We start from the raw sequence: 14929 nt of genomic DNA on the forward strand, positions 1-14929 counted from the left end.
TACATATATGTTATGTAGCCATGTAAATATATATATCTCAATGTTGTGTTTATATGTCATATATGTAGAGATTATTGATATAAATATTTATATATACTATAGAACTATAATTCATTCTATTATATATATATTTAAAAAAAAAACAGTGAATAAGTTTTTATTAAAATTAATAACAATGTTTACAACTTTAAAACTAAACAAACGCGCATTGCACGTTGCTTCTACCTAGTATAAAAGATAAATATATTTTAATTTAAAAATTACTATAGGATTTTAAAATGGTAAAAAATGACTTTTTTTTAATTAAATTAACGTTTTGATTCTTCTACTACCAAAAAATAAAATATTGGTATTTATTCGCAAGTAAATATAAAATTTAAGTATTTTAATCATAAATTCACTAAATAAAAATAAAATTTAATAGTTAGTACTTACACAACGAGAGTAAAATTAACGTTTGAGTACTTTTAGTAGAATGTTTTTTAAAATAAAATTCAAATCAGTATTCTAATTTTGTATTATAAAATCAAAAACAAGAAAATCACGTTTTCTCTGATTCCAAATCATTGTATCTTAAAATCTTACAAATCTATCACTTTTTTATATTTTCAGATTCCATACCAATCATATATTCAGTTTTTAAAAACCCAAAATCAGTTTTCAGATACTGAACCAATCACATTTTCAAACTATAAATTTAGATTTTATTTTAGAAACACACTTTTTGAAAATATAATTTTCCAATCACGAACCAATCAGACCCTTATGAGTTTTATTCGCAATTTAAAAAAAAAATGGCACTTAAAAAATTATGAAATAACCAAAATATCCTGAATTTAGAAAAAGCAAAACGACAAAAAAGTAAATATATCCAAAAATATTTTGGTTTCGTTCAATAAAATCCTTCCCCATCCAGCCATAATATTTCTTTTGAACTCCAAGATTATAGAGAGAGAGAGAGAAAAACTTCAGAGATAAACAAACAAACACACAAAAATGAAAAATTGTGAACTTTGTGGGCTACGAGCTAGGATGTACTGTGAATCGGATCGGGCAAGCTTATGCTGGGACTGCGATGAGAAAGTTCACGGCGCCAATTTCTTGGTGGCCAAACACTCCCGCAGTCTTCTCTGCCATGTCTGCAATTCGCCGACTCCATGGATGGCCTCTGGTGCCAAGCTTACCCCCACGGTCTCTGTCTGCGAAAGCTGCGTTGATTGTCATAACAGAAAGTTCGAGCAAGGTCGTGGTGATGAGAGCCAAGGCGGAAATGATGAGGATGAGGATGAGGATGAAGACGATACCGAGAACGACGACGATATTAGTGATGATGACGATGACAATGATCATGTGTTTAGTTTAAACGAAGATGAATATGATGAGGATGGAGAGAACCAGGTGGTTCCATGGTCGTTTTCATGTTCGTGTCCACCGCCTATGGCGGAATCTTCATCCGGTGGCGACGAGGATAGGGTTTCAGATTCGAAACGACTGCTAGAAAATGCGGATCTGCATTCTGATGTAAGCAAAAACATCTTTCACTTTCACTTTCACTTTCACTTTCATTTTTTTTTATTTCCCTAAAATTTTGCCGAGAACCAAACAGCGGTTTATTAATCCGAAACTTTTTTTTCATCAGAATGAAACCGGTTGTTCTCAGGCTAATGATGAAGCAACATCTTCAGTTAGGCCATCAAATAAACGGCCAAGATTGACTGATGAAGACTGCCGATCATCCGTGAGACCTCTTGATAATGATGCTGCTCATGATGCTGATAGTGATGGTCATGATCAAGATCATGATCATCACGATGATCAAACAGAGTCAAGATCAACGGCGATCATAACTTCTCTCCAGAGGCTCCAAAAAGATGTGATCAGAGACGTTGAAAACGCCTCAAACACAATTTTAGGGATTTGCAAACTGAGCAGAGATCAGAGCCGTTGATTACTTAATGATACAATCACAATTTTCTTAATTTTAGTATGAGCATGAGTACTCATACCTTAACCATACATTACATTTACACACATATGGCTTTGCTGGTTTTCCCTTCGGATATGTATTGCTGCCAAGATTAATTTCTTTTGATTAAAGGCAATTAATGTGTTCCCTTGTTCAGAACATAATCATGCAATCCAAAAACGACACCGTCAAGCCTTCAAAAGAATCTCATTAAGAAGTTGTTATTAGAGCATTACCAAAAAACAAAAAAGAAAAGCTTGACTTTTGACGGCCAGAAATGAGGAGAGAGAGTACTTGTGTTTTCTTAGTTAGACATGTGTGAAAACGAGGGGACAACTTGGATGACTCCATATGGCTTCAGTCACCATTTCTTTTCTTGTATTTAGTTGGTTGGATGAGGATATAAATATTTATATTTGGAAGATATTAGAGTGTTTCTATGGCTATCGATGAGGATGACAATTACAAAGAATATTTTAATAAAGAGGATTGAGATAAGCATTTGTATTTATTTGAAGGTGATATTAGGTAGGATTATGCATCTGTAGTTTATTAGAGAAAAGAATAGGGATCTTTGGTTTTAGTTGTTAGTACTTCAACATAGTCAATTGGCATAATTCAAATATATACCTAACGCATTAATCTGATTCTTTTAGAGAGAGATTTTTTCTTATTCTTTTTCTATATATAGTCTGCTGATGTAAAAGTCAACTTAATTCTTACTATTTAATCATCTTATAAAGAAAATAATTGACGGGATTAGGATTATGAAAAAGGTAAGATCTCAAGTTGAGCTGAACAAGTTAGGATAATGTCTTTTTTGCCAACCCAAAAAAGGAATAAAACCATGTGGTACTTTTGATTTAGCTTCTACTTAGTGTAGGATCGAAACTTGGTTTTCTTTATTCCAGTAGTCGTTTTCTTGTCACATAAATTTAGCCGGCCCATAAAAAGGCTTGCAATTTAGCTTTTCTTCCAACAAAGAGGGCAAGTTAATCTGTTCCGTGGATTTTATTAATTTAAGAGGACATGTCAACTTCAAACACATATTTTGTGTCTTATTTATATCATATTAAAGATTTGAATTTTAATATGTAAACGTAGGAAATGGGCACAGCAATAGTTTAATTCAAATACTACTAATTTAAATGATGCCATGCCAGATATAGGACGGACGAGATTAGTATTAAATTTTTACTTATAATTAAAAAGAATATTCTAAAATTTCCTAAAAAAACGATTACTATTATTTTTATAAAATAAAAAGAGAATCCTAAAACTTATCTATTAATTAGATGTACTTATACTCATTAATTTAAGATTTATATAATACATAAAATTAAAAAGCTGAATCACCGACGAAATTTAAGTGGTATATGAAAAACAACCTTTGCCCCCACCCTATTTACGCTCATCTGGAATCTATTACCAAACCCAACCAACCGCAATAAACTCCCCTCAAGTTATGTCCCACTCCTCTTAACAAGTCAAGACTCAAATTCATTGTATCTGAGCCTTCAGAAGTCAGCTGCCTCTCAATCTCCAATTTGCAAATAAGGGGACTATAACAAAAAAGAGGATATATTATTGCACCATGAACCAACAGAAACGACAGCATGCAATCGAAACATGCAACCAATAACGACCAACGACACCATCACTTCAGAACTAGATACCACATGAACAAACTGAGAGTTTCATTTATTTAAACTATCAATCGAGCCAGGCTTTGGCTGACTATCAAGAATTTACCATCATTGTGTGATTACTCAAAAATAAACGTCTGAGGTTCGTGAATAAAATAAGAGCTGAGATAAATTTATATGAGTGACATACTTTGTTATAGTTTCGGTAAAAGTTTTAAAAAGTACTGAAACATCATTCTTCATCATGTTCATTGCATACTGTGGATAAGTATTTGGCATGAATTTGGATTCTATACTAATATAACAGCATAATATATAAAGTCCATCAAGTACTCATAGAAGATGAATAATAAACACAGCAATTTTTTCACATTTAAAAGAAATTGCAACACAAAGTAGTCACCCAAACTTATGAAGGACAAACAGAATTCCGAAAATATCTCAAACAGTACTGCCAACCCACCACACCCTTGGTCCTCCCAAAGTTTGTAGGCAAGAGAAGCTGTTAGAAGGAATGAAAGCGAGGGAAAGAACAAGCACTGTGTTCTTTGCTTTTCATTACTGCAACATTTCACCCAATAAAAATTTATCAACTTCTCAATGTGTCAACTAACCCCAGTTCATTTATTCGCAGTTGACTCAGAAAGAGAAAAAGATAGGAGAAATGGTCGTGATGCTTACTGGGTAAAAAAACCAGTCATCACATAAACAGAATGTTTAATAAGATTCTATTAATTTTCTTTTACAGAGATTGCATAGGAAATTTAAGATTAAGCAAAAGAAAAAATATACCTGCACTTGAGAGGACCAAATCTATCGTTCGTTAAAGCTGCTAAGCATCTGCAACATAACAAAACCACACACAGTGTCATTTATTTATCAATAATGTAATCAACTTATAAATCCAACAAGCACAAACTTAATCGAAGAACTAGAAAACAAGTCTAATATATATATATACACACACACACACACACAACATATCTTTCCCACAACAAAAAACAGAACACCTAACATAAAGCATTATGGCCTACATATAAAATAAAAGCATGTGATAATCAACAAAAAGACCCACTCTTTTTCCTAGCACAATTCTTCTGTATTAACTGCTCTTCTAGTATTACTATGAGATATGGAGAGGTTGGACTTTAAATTGTGAGATATCGAATTATTGTGACAAACAAAAAGCTACTGTGTTAGGCTATAACTGAAAAATAAAATAAACAACCACTGATACATGAACAAGTGAAAAGAAGCATTGTAAGAATTGATGAAATTAGATAGGATGTTCAAAACACCCAATAGTCTCCCCTCGCATATATTACCAAATATCCAATATTAAAAAAAAACTATAAAATGAAAAGATTCTCTAACTTGAGAAATTAGATATTACTTTCCTCAGATCTTTTAACCTTCAACAATCACAATAAGAAACTCAGGGTAATGTTAATAAACTATGTTAGAATTGGTTGGTTAGGAAGAAAAAGTGATGTGTGAAAAGTCCTGATCAAAAGTTTATAAAGCAATAGAGAGCCTTTAAAAATTAAGACAAGAGTAGTTTATTTGTGATGAACGACTAATGTGTAACCAATTAGTGCGATTGGATGACCCATGTAAACAAAGACTCAACCTTGCAGCACTAGGCGAGAAATTGTTCAGAATTTTCTGATACAGTGCCATTAGTTTAAAAGAGAAAATAAAAATATAGAAGAATATATACAACAGTCAATCATAAACATATCACTTTTCAAAGTTTCTCTAGAAACACAAGGCCAGAGTTCCAAGTTCGTTCATACATCATTGAAGAATCTTCACCATTGGTTGGTGAAGATTTTTGAAAGACTTGTCTTATCCCAAAGATTATTTTCATTCAAACCCACAAACAATTTGAGAATGAAAAAATATTGCTTTTCAGAAAACGTTGTTCTAATGCATTTCAACTAATTTCAATTTCCAACATAATGTGCTAAAAACAATACCATATCCAGATTAGTTTTGTAAGTTTCTCTAAAGACACAAGGCCAAAATCCAAGTTCGATTATATATCACTGAAAAATCTACACCATTGCTTGGTGAAGATTTTTGAAAGACTTGTCTTATCCCAAAGATTATTTCATTCAAACCCACAAACAATTTGAGAAAGAAAAAGAAAAATATCTCTTTTTGGAAAACGTTGTTTTTAATGCATTTAAGAATTTCAACATATTGTGCTACAAACATCACTCTTTGGAAAACTTTGTTCTAATGCATTTCAAATCATTTCAGAATTCCAACATATTGTGCTAAAACTATATCATATCCAGATTACTTTTCTAGGTTCTCTATTGACACAAGGCCAGAATTCCAAGTTCGATTGTATATCATTGAAGAATCTACACCATTGCTCCGAGAAGATTTTTATAAGACTTGTCTTATCCCAAAGATTACTTTTCATTCAAACCCACAAACAATTTCAGAATGAAAAAAAAAAAGATTTTTGGAAAACTTTGTTCTAATGCATTTCAAGTCATTTCAGAATTCCAACATATTGTGCTAAAAACAATACCATATCCAGATTACTCTTCTCAGTTTCTTAAAAGACACAAGGCCAGAATTCCAAGTACGGCACAAACAGTTCAGGAATGAAAACAAAAAAAAAACCACGTTTTGGAAAATGTTGTTCTAATGTATTTCAAGTCATTTCAGAATTCCAACCTAATGTGCTAAAAAAACAATGCCATCTTTGAGTTAATAATTAATCATCTTAAATGCTGACACACATAGACATGGAAGCTCACAAAAAACTACACATACTAAAGAAACATAATTATTGTAATTACTGTAATATAAACGAACAAGTTAAAGAGCCGATAGTTTTCTTCGTAGACAAAAGCTACATATAGACCATCCCATTCACATATTTCCTCCTTTAGGCTTACTTCTAGTTTCAAGAAAGTTAATTTTAATATTCTTTTCCTTTTTTGCGGTGCAGGCTACAAGAAAACTATTAAATCTCTGACAATCAGAACTAAGAGTAATGTAGTTGAACTTAACAAATAAGAAGTACTACAAAGGTTCTTCACATAGTAACTTAGACACGTTTAATGGGAATCTGATAGAGCTTCACGGTCAAGAATTTCACTAAAATTCTATCAGAAGGTACTGCTTTCAACCACCATCTGTTTATATGTGTTACATTAATGAAGGACATATGTTGACTTTATATAAAAGGTACTCTATACATTCCAAAACAGGGCCACCGCGGAAAAGTGTTGGGATACATTTCTTTTGTTATACAATTCTCATTTGCAATCCTACTGGAAATTAACAGATTTTGATCCATCAATCAATTTCATATTATAACAATAGAAATTTACAAATATCGTTTGCCTACTAACGAAATAGTAAACGGTACTACTTCTAACATGCTTTTGCAGCCAATTAACAAAAAATATGGCAAAGGTCCAAAAAGTCCCTCTCGATAAAAAAAAATTCTCAAAGACTTCTCATTTCGTCAGGCAAGGTAGATAGGATGGCGTGGTTTATAGGGAAAGATTTCTATTGGAAGATATACTATATAGCATTTAGCATAGATATTCGTACACGTACAGAAATCATAATCTATGAGCACTAAAACATAGCAAGTTTCAAGAATTCAACTTCTCCATTCCCAGTTTCCCACAAAAAGAAAACATTCACAGAGAAACCCAATTGCCATTATTTCATTAAGCTTAATAATCCAAGTCTATCAATAACGAAATGAAGACAATGTAGCAAAAATACGTTACCAAATTCGATAATTCTATGTAAAGTAAGAAACTTTATCTGTGCAGCCTAAAATTCCTAACCTTTTATATGCTCGGCCTTCACCACAGGCTTGATCACAGCCTCTTCTTCTTCCCCGTCCTTCACCGCAAGGACAGCACCACCGCCATGGCCACCAGCAACATCACCACCTTCTTCCCTATCTTCAGGATACCGTACAACTACAACAGGGCAAACACAGTGATGCACACAATAATCACTAACACTCCCAAGCCTTCCATCATTACCACGTCGCACAGCCCCAAAACCCCTGCTCCCCATAATCACCGCACTGAGCCCAAGCCTCTCCACCTCCAAACACAGCCTCTCCTTCATATCGTGATCCTTTACGATATGAATCTTGTACGGTATCTGAGCTTCCCGCAAGGGTTTAGCAAGATCAGCAGCTTTGGAAGCCGTGAAGGCGTCGAAATCATCTTCGAGCTTCTTCTGCTTGGCGTTTCGTTTCGTGGGAGTAGCAGTCTCGCTGATTCTTTCGTTATGGTGAAACTTGTCAACGGCAGCAGCATCGTCGTATTCATTGGTGCTGATCGAGAGGTCGATGGACCCCCAATCGGCGCCGAAGAGAACGGAGGTAGGGCTAACGTGGAGGAGAATAACAGCGTCTCCGGGCCGGATGTAGTGGCTGACGGCCCACTGAACAGCGTAAGCGCTCTCGTCGGAGAGATCAACAGCGACGCCGATCCTACGGCGGGCGCCGGCGGTGGGAGTCGGGGTGGCGGCCGGACCTCCGGAGGAGTGGTGGCGAGGGGATGGTGGGTGGTGGATTTTGATGGTTGGGAGCTGCGGGTCGGCAGGGTCGAGCGGTGGGGTTTGGTGATGCATTTGTCTTACTCAGTCAATCGATCAGATTCAGAGAAAGAGTTTTCCAGATAGAGAGAAAAGGTTCAGAGACGGAATATGTTTTTTTGTTTTCCAAATGATAATTAATGGAGCTTCGGCAGTTACGGGCTTTATAAATAGGGAATTTTGTTTTTCAAAACTACCCTCATTTTTGTTTTTTTAGTTATACCACTTTATTATTTTTTGGTAAAGGTTATACCACTTTATTTTTTTTTGTTTTGTTTGAGAAATCACTATATTATTGTTTGCTTTAGATTTAGCTTACACCTTTGGGTTAATAAATACGAAAACATTACGGTGTATTTGACAAGTTTTGAATATAGTTTTGGGCATTTGCGTAAAAAATATTTGGAAATTTACAATCATATACATAAAATTTAAAATATTTACAAAATTACCTTCAACCAAATTATTTATACAAATATTAGTGTCACGTCAGCATAGCATACCGAATTTTGAAAAAAAAATGGAAATCCCGCTTCCTGAAATTTTTTGTTTTTTTTTCTGGGTTGTAAAAAGTTACATTTTGGTTGCTTATAATAACGATAAGATACCACTTGGTCACTTTTTTTTATTAAAAGTTTTATTTTTAGATCATATTATTTCATTACATTTTAGTTACCTCGAAAACTCATTTGTAGACATCTTAATATACAAATTAATTATTTTTATGTTATATTATGATATCTTATTATTTATGATACATTTTGGTAACTGTTATTCAATAAATTAGCATTTGTGACGTGGCGAATAATCTCATGACACGTGGCTGACACCTGGAGCGTCTGCTAGAGTATCGACCAGGAAACACACCAGAAGCAGGACAGACCTGTCTTTACCACGACCAGACTGGTCGGTGGTTTCGCTGGAAAAGCAACATTTACGGAAAGATCTTATGAATCCCAAATTTATCTCATGCAATCTTCTGAATATCCGATGATTCAGGGGATAATATCTGTAACAATATTGGGCAACCCTCCATGAGCCTATAAAAAGCAAGAGATGGCTCATGGGAAGGGACTTTTGGAGCCCGGAAATCATAGAGATTATAGAAATTATCTGTGAAAACTTGTATTGTTGATGAGGAGTGTTGAAACTCATTGAACCCAAGTTCTCTGATCACACTTTCGATCCCATATCAATATCATTCTAAAGTGGACGTAGGTCATTACCAGATTCTGGGGCCGAACCACTATAAATTATTGTGTTTTCTTTACTTTTGTCATTACGTTATTATCTATACATATTCGTCTATATCATTCATATTTTGACTCCGTGTCAGTTGGCTAAATCGTGGGTCAACATTCTGGTGCTTTCGTTGAGAGGACGACTCATCGTTGTTGATAAAACTAATGGCGAAAGCAGGGAAGAAAGCTGCTCAGACCGCTACCGCTGCACCGTCGAATCCGCCACCTCCTCCTCCCCCTGCAAGCATGGCGGAAGATGAGCCACAGCTAGATTTTGAAGAGGAGGAAATGGACGATGCGACTTTGAGGAGCACCTTGGGCACGTTGCAGGAAGAGTTGGCTAGTCTGAGAGCCAATCAAGAGACTGCCGCAGAAGCTATGGCGAGGCAGCAGCAGGAACTTGATCGCCAGCGGGCGGAGTTAAGCGAGAGACAAGCGGAGGTGGATCGCCGCCAGACTGAGGCCATGGCAGCCCTTGAAGCGGCCTTGCTGTTGGCCAGAAATTAGGCCGCGCCTGCCTCGCAGCCTAATCAACCTGAAACTGGGCCACCCCAAGGAGGTCCCAATCCTAGCCCACCAGTCCATCCTTCAAGTCCGCAAAGGCCTGAACAGCCCCAGATGCCCCATGACGACGTCCCACTGGACCCCGAGGCAGATCCACCATCCCACGCTGCTCGAGGTAATCCCCCGCAGCAAAGGCAGAATAGAGCCGAGCGACAGCCTCGTAGTCCTAGACGCCGCGAGAATGATGGGCCACACCAAGCGAACAGGGGTCACCACCCTCCTGGTAACAGGAGAGACTCGGAGTTAGGCTCTGCGGTCCGTGGATCCCAACGGCATGATAATGCGCGGGGACATCGCGACCAGCGCAGGCCACCCTCTAACGCTCGGGGTGTTTCTGCCAGAGACGGGAATAGAGGGAACAACCAGTCTTACCACAGCCAGTCAAAGTTCAAGGATGGCCACGGCTACAACGAGGCTGACTCAGGCAAGGACAATGCTGATGGGAGGAACGGAAATAGAGGCAAGAGCAGGAGCCAAATACCTCAAGATGATCAACCAAATAGACACGATGCTGGGGGGCAACCCAGGCAAAATAATGTCTTCAACCGGCTCGGAGGTAGCGAGCAACGGAGAAGAGAGGAAGATCTAAGAGACATACTCAATGATCGTCGAGAGAAGCATGGTGAGAACATCCCCCCAGCAGCAGAGACCGTAGCTATTCCTATTGCGTTGCAAGCCCAGATAGACGCACTAAATCAGGCTGTGCAACAGCTGGTCGGGGGAAGGACCTCTTACATCGACCACGATAGAAGAAAAGGCACTCCATTTATCCAAAGAATAGCCAACGCAGAGACTCCCAGCAAGTTCAAGATGCCTACGCTCCCGAACTTTGATGGATACGGGGATCCCGTCTCGCATGTGAATAAGTTTGAAATCCAGATGGACATTCAGAAGGTGTCCGAAGATGCTCGGTGCAGGATCTTTCCTGCAACACTTTCTGAAGCCGCTCAGGAATGGTTCTTTAAGTTCCCACCTGCAAGCATAGTTTCCTGGGAAATGTTCGTAAGGGAGTTCTACGGACAGTTCTACGCAGGCCGTGTCCACCCGACCGAAGCAAACCAACTGGTCGAGATCCGCCAGCAGGATGGAGAATCACTGAAGGATTACATCCAGCGCTTTATGCGAGCGGCAGCCGGAGCAAAGACAGTCGGGGACGAAGGAAAAATGATGGCTATAACCGCGGGAGTGAGGCGCCGTTCGCCCCTGTGGAAAAGTCTTCGAAAGGATGGGGTCAGAACCACCCAGGAGTTCTTAGACCGAGCTGATCGGTATATCAAGCTCGAAGAAGCCATTGCCGATGATGGAAAACCCTCGAACAAGGGTAAGAAGGCTGCCGAACCCGCCAAAGCCGCCAATGGCACCAAACCAAATGGCAACGGCAAGGGCAACGGAAACGGCAACGGTAATGGCAAGAATGGTGGGAAACGGCCACACAGTGAGCCTTCCACCTTCGACAATAAACGAGCCAAGGGTAATCGTTATGAACCTAGGTTCACTAACTACACTGCCCTCGTTGAGTCTCGAGGAGAGGTTTACCAGGCCACAAGCTCTAGTGTGCCCTACAAGAAACCTGGGCCCATTCGAAAAGACATTTCAAAAAGAGACACTACCAAATTCTGTCGTTACCATAACGACTACGGACATGACACCAATGAATGCAACCAGCTAAAAGATGAAATTGAGTTCCTCATTAGACAAGGACACTTGAGAAGGTACGTACGGGCCTCGGGAACTTCCCAACGAGAAGCTCCAGGTGGCAACGAGCAGACGTCCACACGCCAACGCTCGCCACCATTACAGCCTGCCCCCGTAGCCGGAACACTTTTAACCATCTGTGGAGGCCCGCACCTCGCAGGAAACAGTGGAAAGGCTAGAGAACAATATGCTCGAACTCTACGCCACGACCAGGACATCGAGATGATGACTGTGGAGGACCGAGCGCCGAAAAAGGCCCGCTCAGAGGAATGCGGGATAACCTTCTCTGAGGGTGATGCCCAACACGTCCGGTTCCCACATTCCGATCCGCTGGTCGTGGACATCCAAATGGCCAATATGATGGTAAAAAGAGTACTGGTCGATACAGGAAGTTCAGTGAACATCCTGTATAAATCAACGCTGGAACGCATGAAGCTGTCCGTGAAGGACTTGGAGCCCTGCAATCAAACCATATACGGCTTCTCTGGAGAAGGACTCGCACCAGCCGGAATGATCAAACTCCCAGTGACAATGGGTACAGCGCCTGCCTCAAGGACATTACTCGCCACTTTTGTAGTGGTCGATTGTCCTTCAGCGTATAACGCAGTTATTGGGCGACCCATACTGGTTGAACTGAGGGCCATCATCTCCATGTGGCATCTAGCCATGAAATTCCCAACGGACACAGGGGTAGGATGCGTTTTGGGAAACCAAAGGGAAGCCAGGGAGTGCTATAACACCTCAATCACAAAGGCAAAAAGTGGAGCATCGAGGAGCGCTACCCCAGAACGATTGCAGATGACGGAAAACAGACAAACCCAATCAGGTGGAAAAGTCACCAAATAGGGTGTTGCCCAAAGTGAGGATATAGATTTGGATCCTCGCTTTGGGGATTTTGAAGAAAATGTTGGACCCGTCGAGGACCTGGAGGAGGTCCAACTCGATGAAAAAGACCCGACCCGAATCATAAGGGTTTGGAAGAATTTAGAACCCACTGCAAAGCAGGCGCTGGTGGAATTCTTGCAAGAGAACCAGGAAGTTTTCGCCTGGTCACATAAAGACATGGTTGGAATAGATCCTACAGTGATCAGCCATGTCCTGAACATAAACAAAGTCTTTCCACCGATGCAACAGAAAAGAAGGCTGCTCGATAAAGACAGATCAAGAGCCTTGAAAGAAGAAGTCGAAAGACTTAAAGAGAATGGGTTCATCAAGGTGGCGTTTTATCCATCATGGGTCTCCAATCCGGTGCTGGTCCCCAAGCCTAACGACAAATGGCGGACCTGTGTGGATTTTACAGACCTCAATAAAGCCTGCCCAAAAGACTGTTTCCCACTCCCGAGGATCGACCAGCTAGTCGATGCAACTGCTGGGCATGAGATCCTTTCGTTCATGGATGCGTATTCAGGCTACAATCAGATCAGCATGCATCCACCTGATGAGGATCATACCAGCTTTCGGACCGATACGGGCTTATATTGTTACAAGGTAATGCCTTTTGGACTAAAAAACGCAGGTGCGACTTACCAACGACTAGTCAACCACATGTTCAAGGAGCTGATCGGAGTAAGCATGGAGGTATATGTGGATGACATGCTGGTAAAGTCCAAGAAGGCTGAAGGACATGTGAGGGATTTACGACAGTGCTTTGATGTGTTAAACAAGTACCATATGAAGCTGAATCCCCTCAAATGTTCCTTTGGAGTCGGGTCAGGAAAGTTTTTAGGGTTTATAGTGAATTTAAGGGGCATCGAGGCCAACCCCGACAAGATAAAAGCCCTGATCGATATGAAGTCGCCAGAAAAGATCAAGGATGTCCAAAGCCTGACCGGAAGGATAGCTGCCCTTAGTAGATTCATCTCAAAATCAACTGACTAGTGCGTTCCATTCTTCAATCTACTTAGGGGGAATAAGAAGTTTGAATGGACGGAAGACTGTGAGCAAGCATTCCAGACAATAAAGGCTCATATGTCGCAACCTCCCATCCTATCAAAACCAATCGAAGGGGAGATTTTGTATATTTATCTGGCGATTACAGAAGTTGCTGCTAGTGCGGTACTGATACGGGAAGAAGAAGGCGTGCAGAAAGCTGTTTACTACGTCAGCAAAAGGCTTATCGGTGCAGAATTGAAATATCCGCCGATCGAAAGATTAGCATATTGCCTAATTCTAGCCTCCCGAAAGTTGCGACCGTACTTCCAAGCCCATCCTATCTCAGTTCTGACCGACCAGCCCCTTCGGCAAGTCCTCCAAAAACCTGAAGCGGCTGGACGACTATTAAAATGGGCGGTCGAATTGGGACAGTTCGACGTAACTTATTCACCGCGAGCAGCAATAAAAGGGCAAGCTTTAGCCGATTTTATTGCGGAGTTCACCGAACTCCCCAGCAACGAGTTGTGCGAACAGCCTGAGGCGCCCATGCCTCAAGACAAGACTCCTTCGTGGAAGCTATTCACAGATGGATCATCTAATGAATCTCACGCTGGGGCGGGAGTGATATTGATAACGCCCGATGGGCATCGATTTCACTGCGCAATCAGGTTTGACTTCGCAGCGTCAAACAATGAAGCGGAATACGAAGCACTCCTCGCTGGACTGAGAATGGCCAGAGAAATGAATATAAAAGCGCTCGATATTTACAGCGACTCCCAGCTGGTCGTGAATCAAGTCCTGGGAGAATATCAAGCGCGAGGGTTAAAAATGATGGCCTACCTTAACAAAACAAAAGATTTGCTAGCGCAGTTTACAAAATACACCCTCCAGCAAATTCCGCGAGACCAAAATTCGAATGCAGACGCCTTGGCCAAACTTGCAAGTGCTAAAGATGCTGACACCTTGAACATAGTCCCAGTAGAGAGATTAAGTGAACCAAGCATCGATGCGGCCAAAGCCAGCATGGAAATTCGAATAGAAGATACATGGATGGCGCCTTACCTGGAGTATCTGACAAATGGGACATTGCCAGCAGATAGAAACAAGGCCAGAACTCTGCAAAGACAAGCTGCTAGGTACATACTGCTCGACGGTGTTATGTACCGAAGAGGATACTCAATGCCACTGCTCAGGTGTATCACGTCAGAAAAAGCTAAGGAACTCATGAAAGAAGTGCATGAAGGCTTCTGCGGAGATCACGCTGGGGGGCAGAGTTTGGCGAAAAAAATTCTCCGACAGGGCTATTTTTGGCCAACGATGAACGAGGATTCAATGGAGTACGTACGAAGGTG

The 14929-nt window shown here is 40.1% G+C and overlaps 2 protein-coding genes across 4 annotated transcripts; one reads left to right on the forward strand and one right to left on the reverse strand.

The window, feature by feature from the left end:
- Positions 1–822: 822 nt before the first annotated feature.
- On the forward strand, positions 823–2311 carry LOC133782578 (uncharacterized). Its single transcript, XM_062221904.1, has 2 exons — positions 823–1521; positions 1640–2311. The coding sequence occupies exons 1-2, from the start codon at positions 997–999 to the stop codon at positions 1946–1948; spliced, it is 834 nt and encodes a 277-aa protein (XP_062077888.1). The 5' UTR covers positions 823–996; the 3' UTR covers positions 1949–2311.
- Positions 2312–3246: 935 nt separating this feature from the next.
- On the reverse strand, positions 3247–8351 carry LOC133782579 (universal stress protein PHOS32-like). Of its 3 annotated transcripts, none has more exons than XM_062221907.1 (3): positions 7440–8351; positions 4405–4452; positions 3247–3528 (listed from the first exon to the last, which is right to left on the reverse strand). In XM_062221907.1, exons 1-2 carry the CDS (start codon positions 8239–8241, stop codon positions 4445–4447), a joined length of 810 nt encoding a protein of 269 aa, XP_062077891.1. In that variant the 5' UTR covers positions 8242–8351; the 3' UTR covers positions 3247–3528; positions 4405–4444. The 3 variants fall into 3 exon arrangements, with proteins under 3 accessions (XP_062077891.1, XP_062077889.1, XP_062077890.1); XM_062221905.1 differs by lacking the exon at positions 3247–3528 and adding an exon at positions 3927–4173; XM_062221906.1 differs by lacking the exon at positions 3247–3528 and adding an exon at positions 3927–4292.
- Between the last annotated feature and the right edge of the window lie 6578 nt (positions 8352–14929).

The sequence above is a fragment of the Humulus lupulus genome, chromosome 6 (genome assembly GCF_963169125.1).
Source record: "Humulus lupulus chromosome 6, drHumLupu1.1, whole genome shotgun sequence".
Classification (NCBI taxonomy): Eukaryota; Viridiplantae; Streptophyta; class Magnoliopsida; order Rosales; family Cannabaceae; genus Humulus; species Humulus lupulus.

Coding starts and splice junctions, on each gene's coding strand:
- LOC133782578 (XM_062221904.1), top strand. CDS start 997: ATGAAAAATTGTGAACTTTGTGGGCTACGAGCTAGGATGTACTGTGAA. Junction 1,522..1,639: donor ATGCGGATCTGCATTCTGAT/GTAAGCAAAAAC, acceptor TTTTTTCATCAG/AATGAAACCGGTTGTTCTCA.
- LOC133782579 (XM_062221907.1), bottom strand. CDS start 8,241: ATGCATCACCAAACCCCACCGCTCGACCCTGCCGACCCGCAGCTCCCA.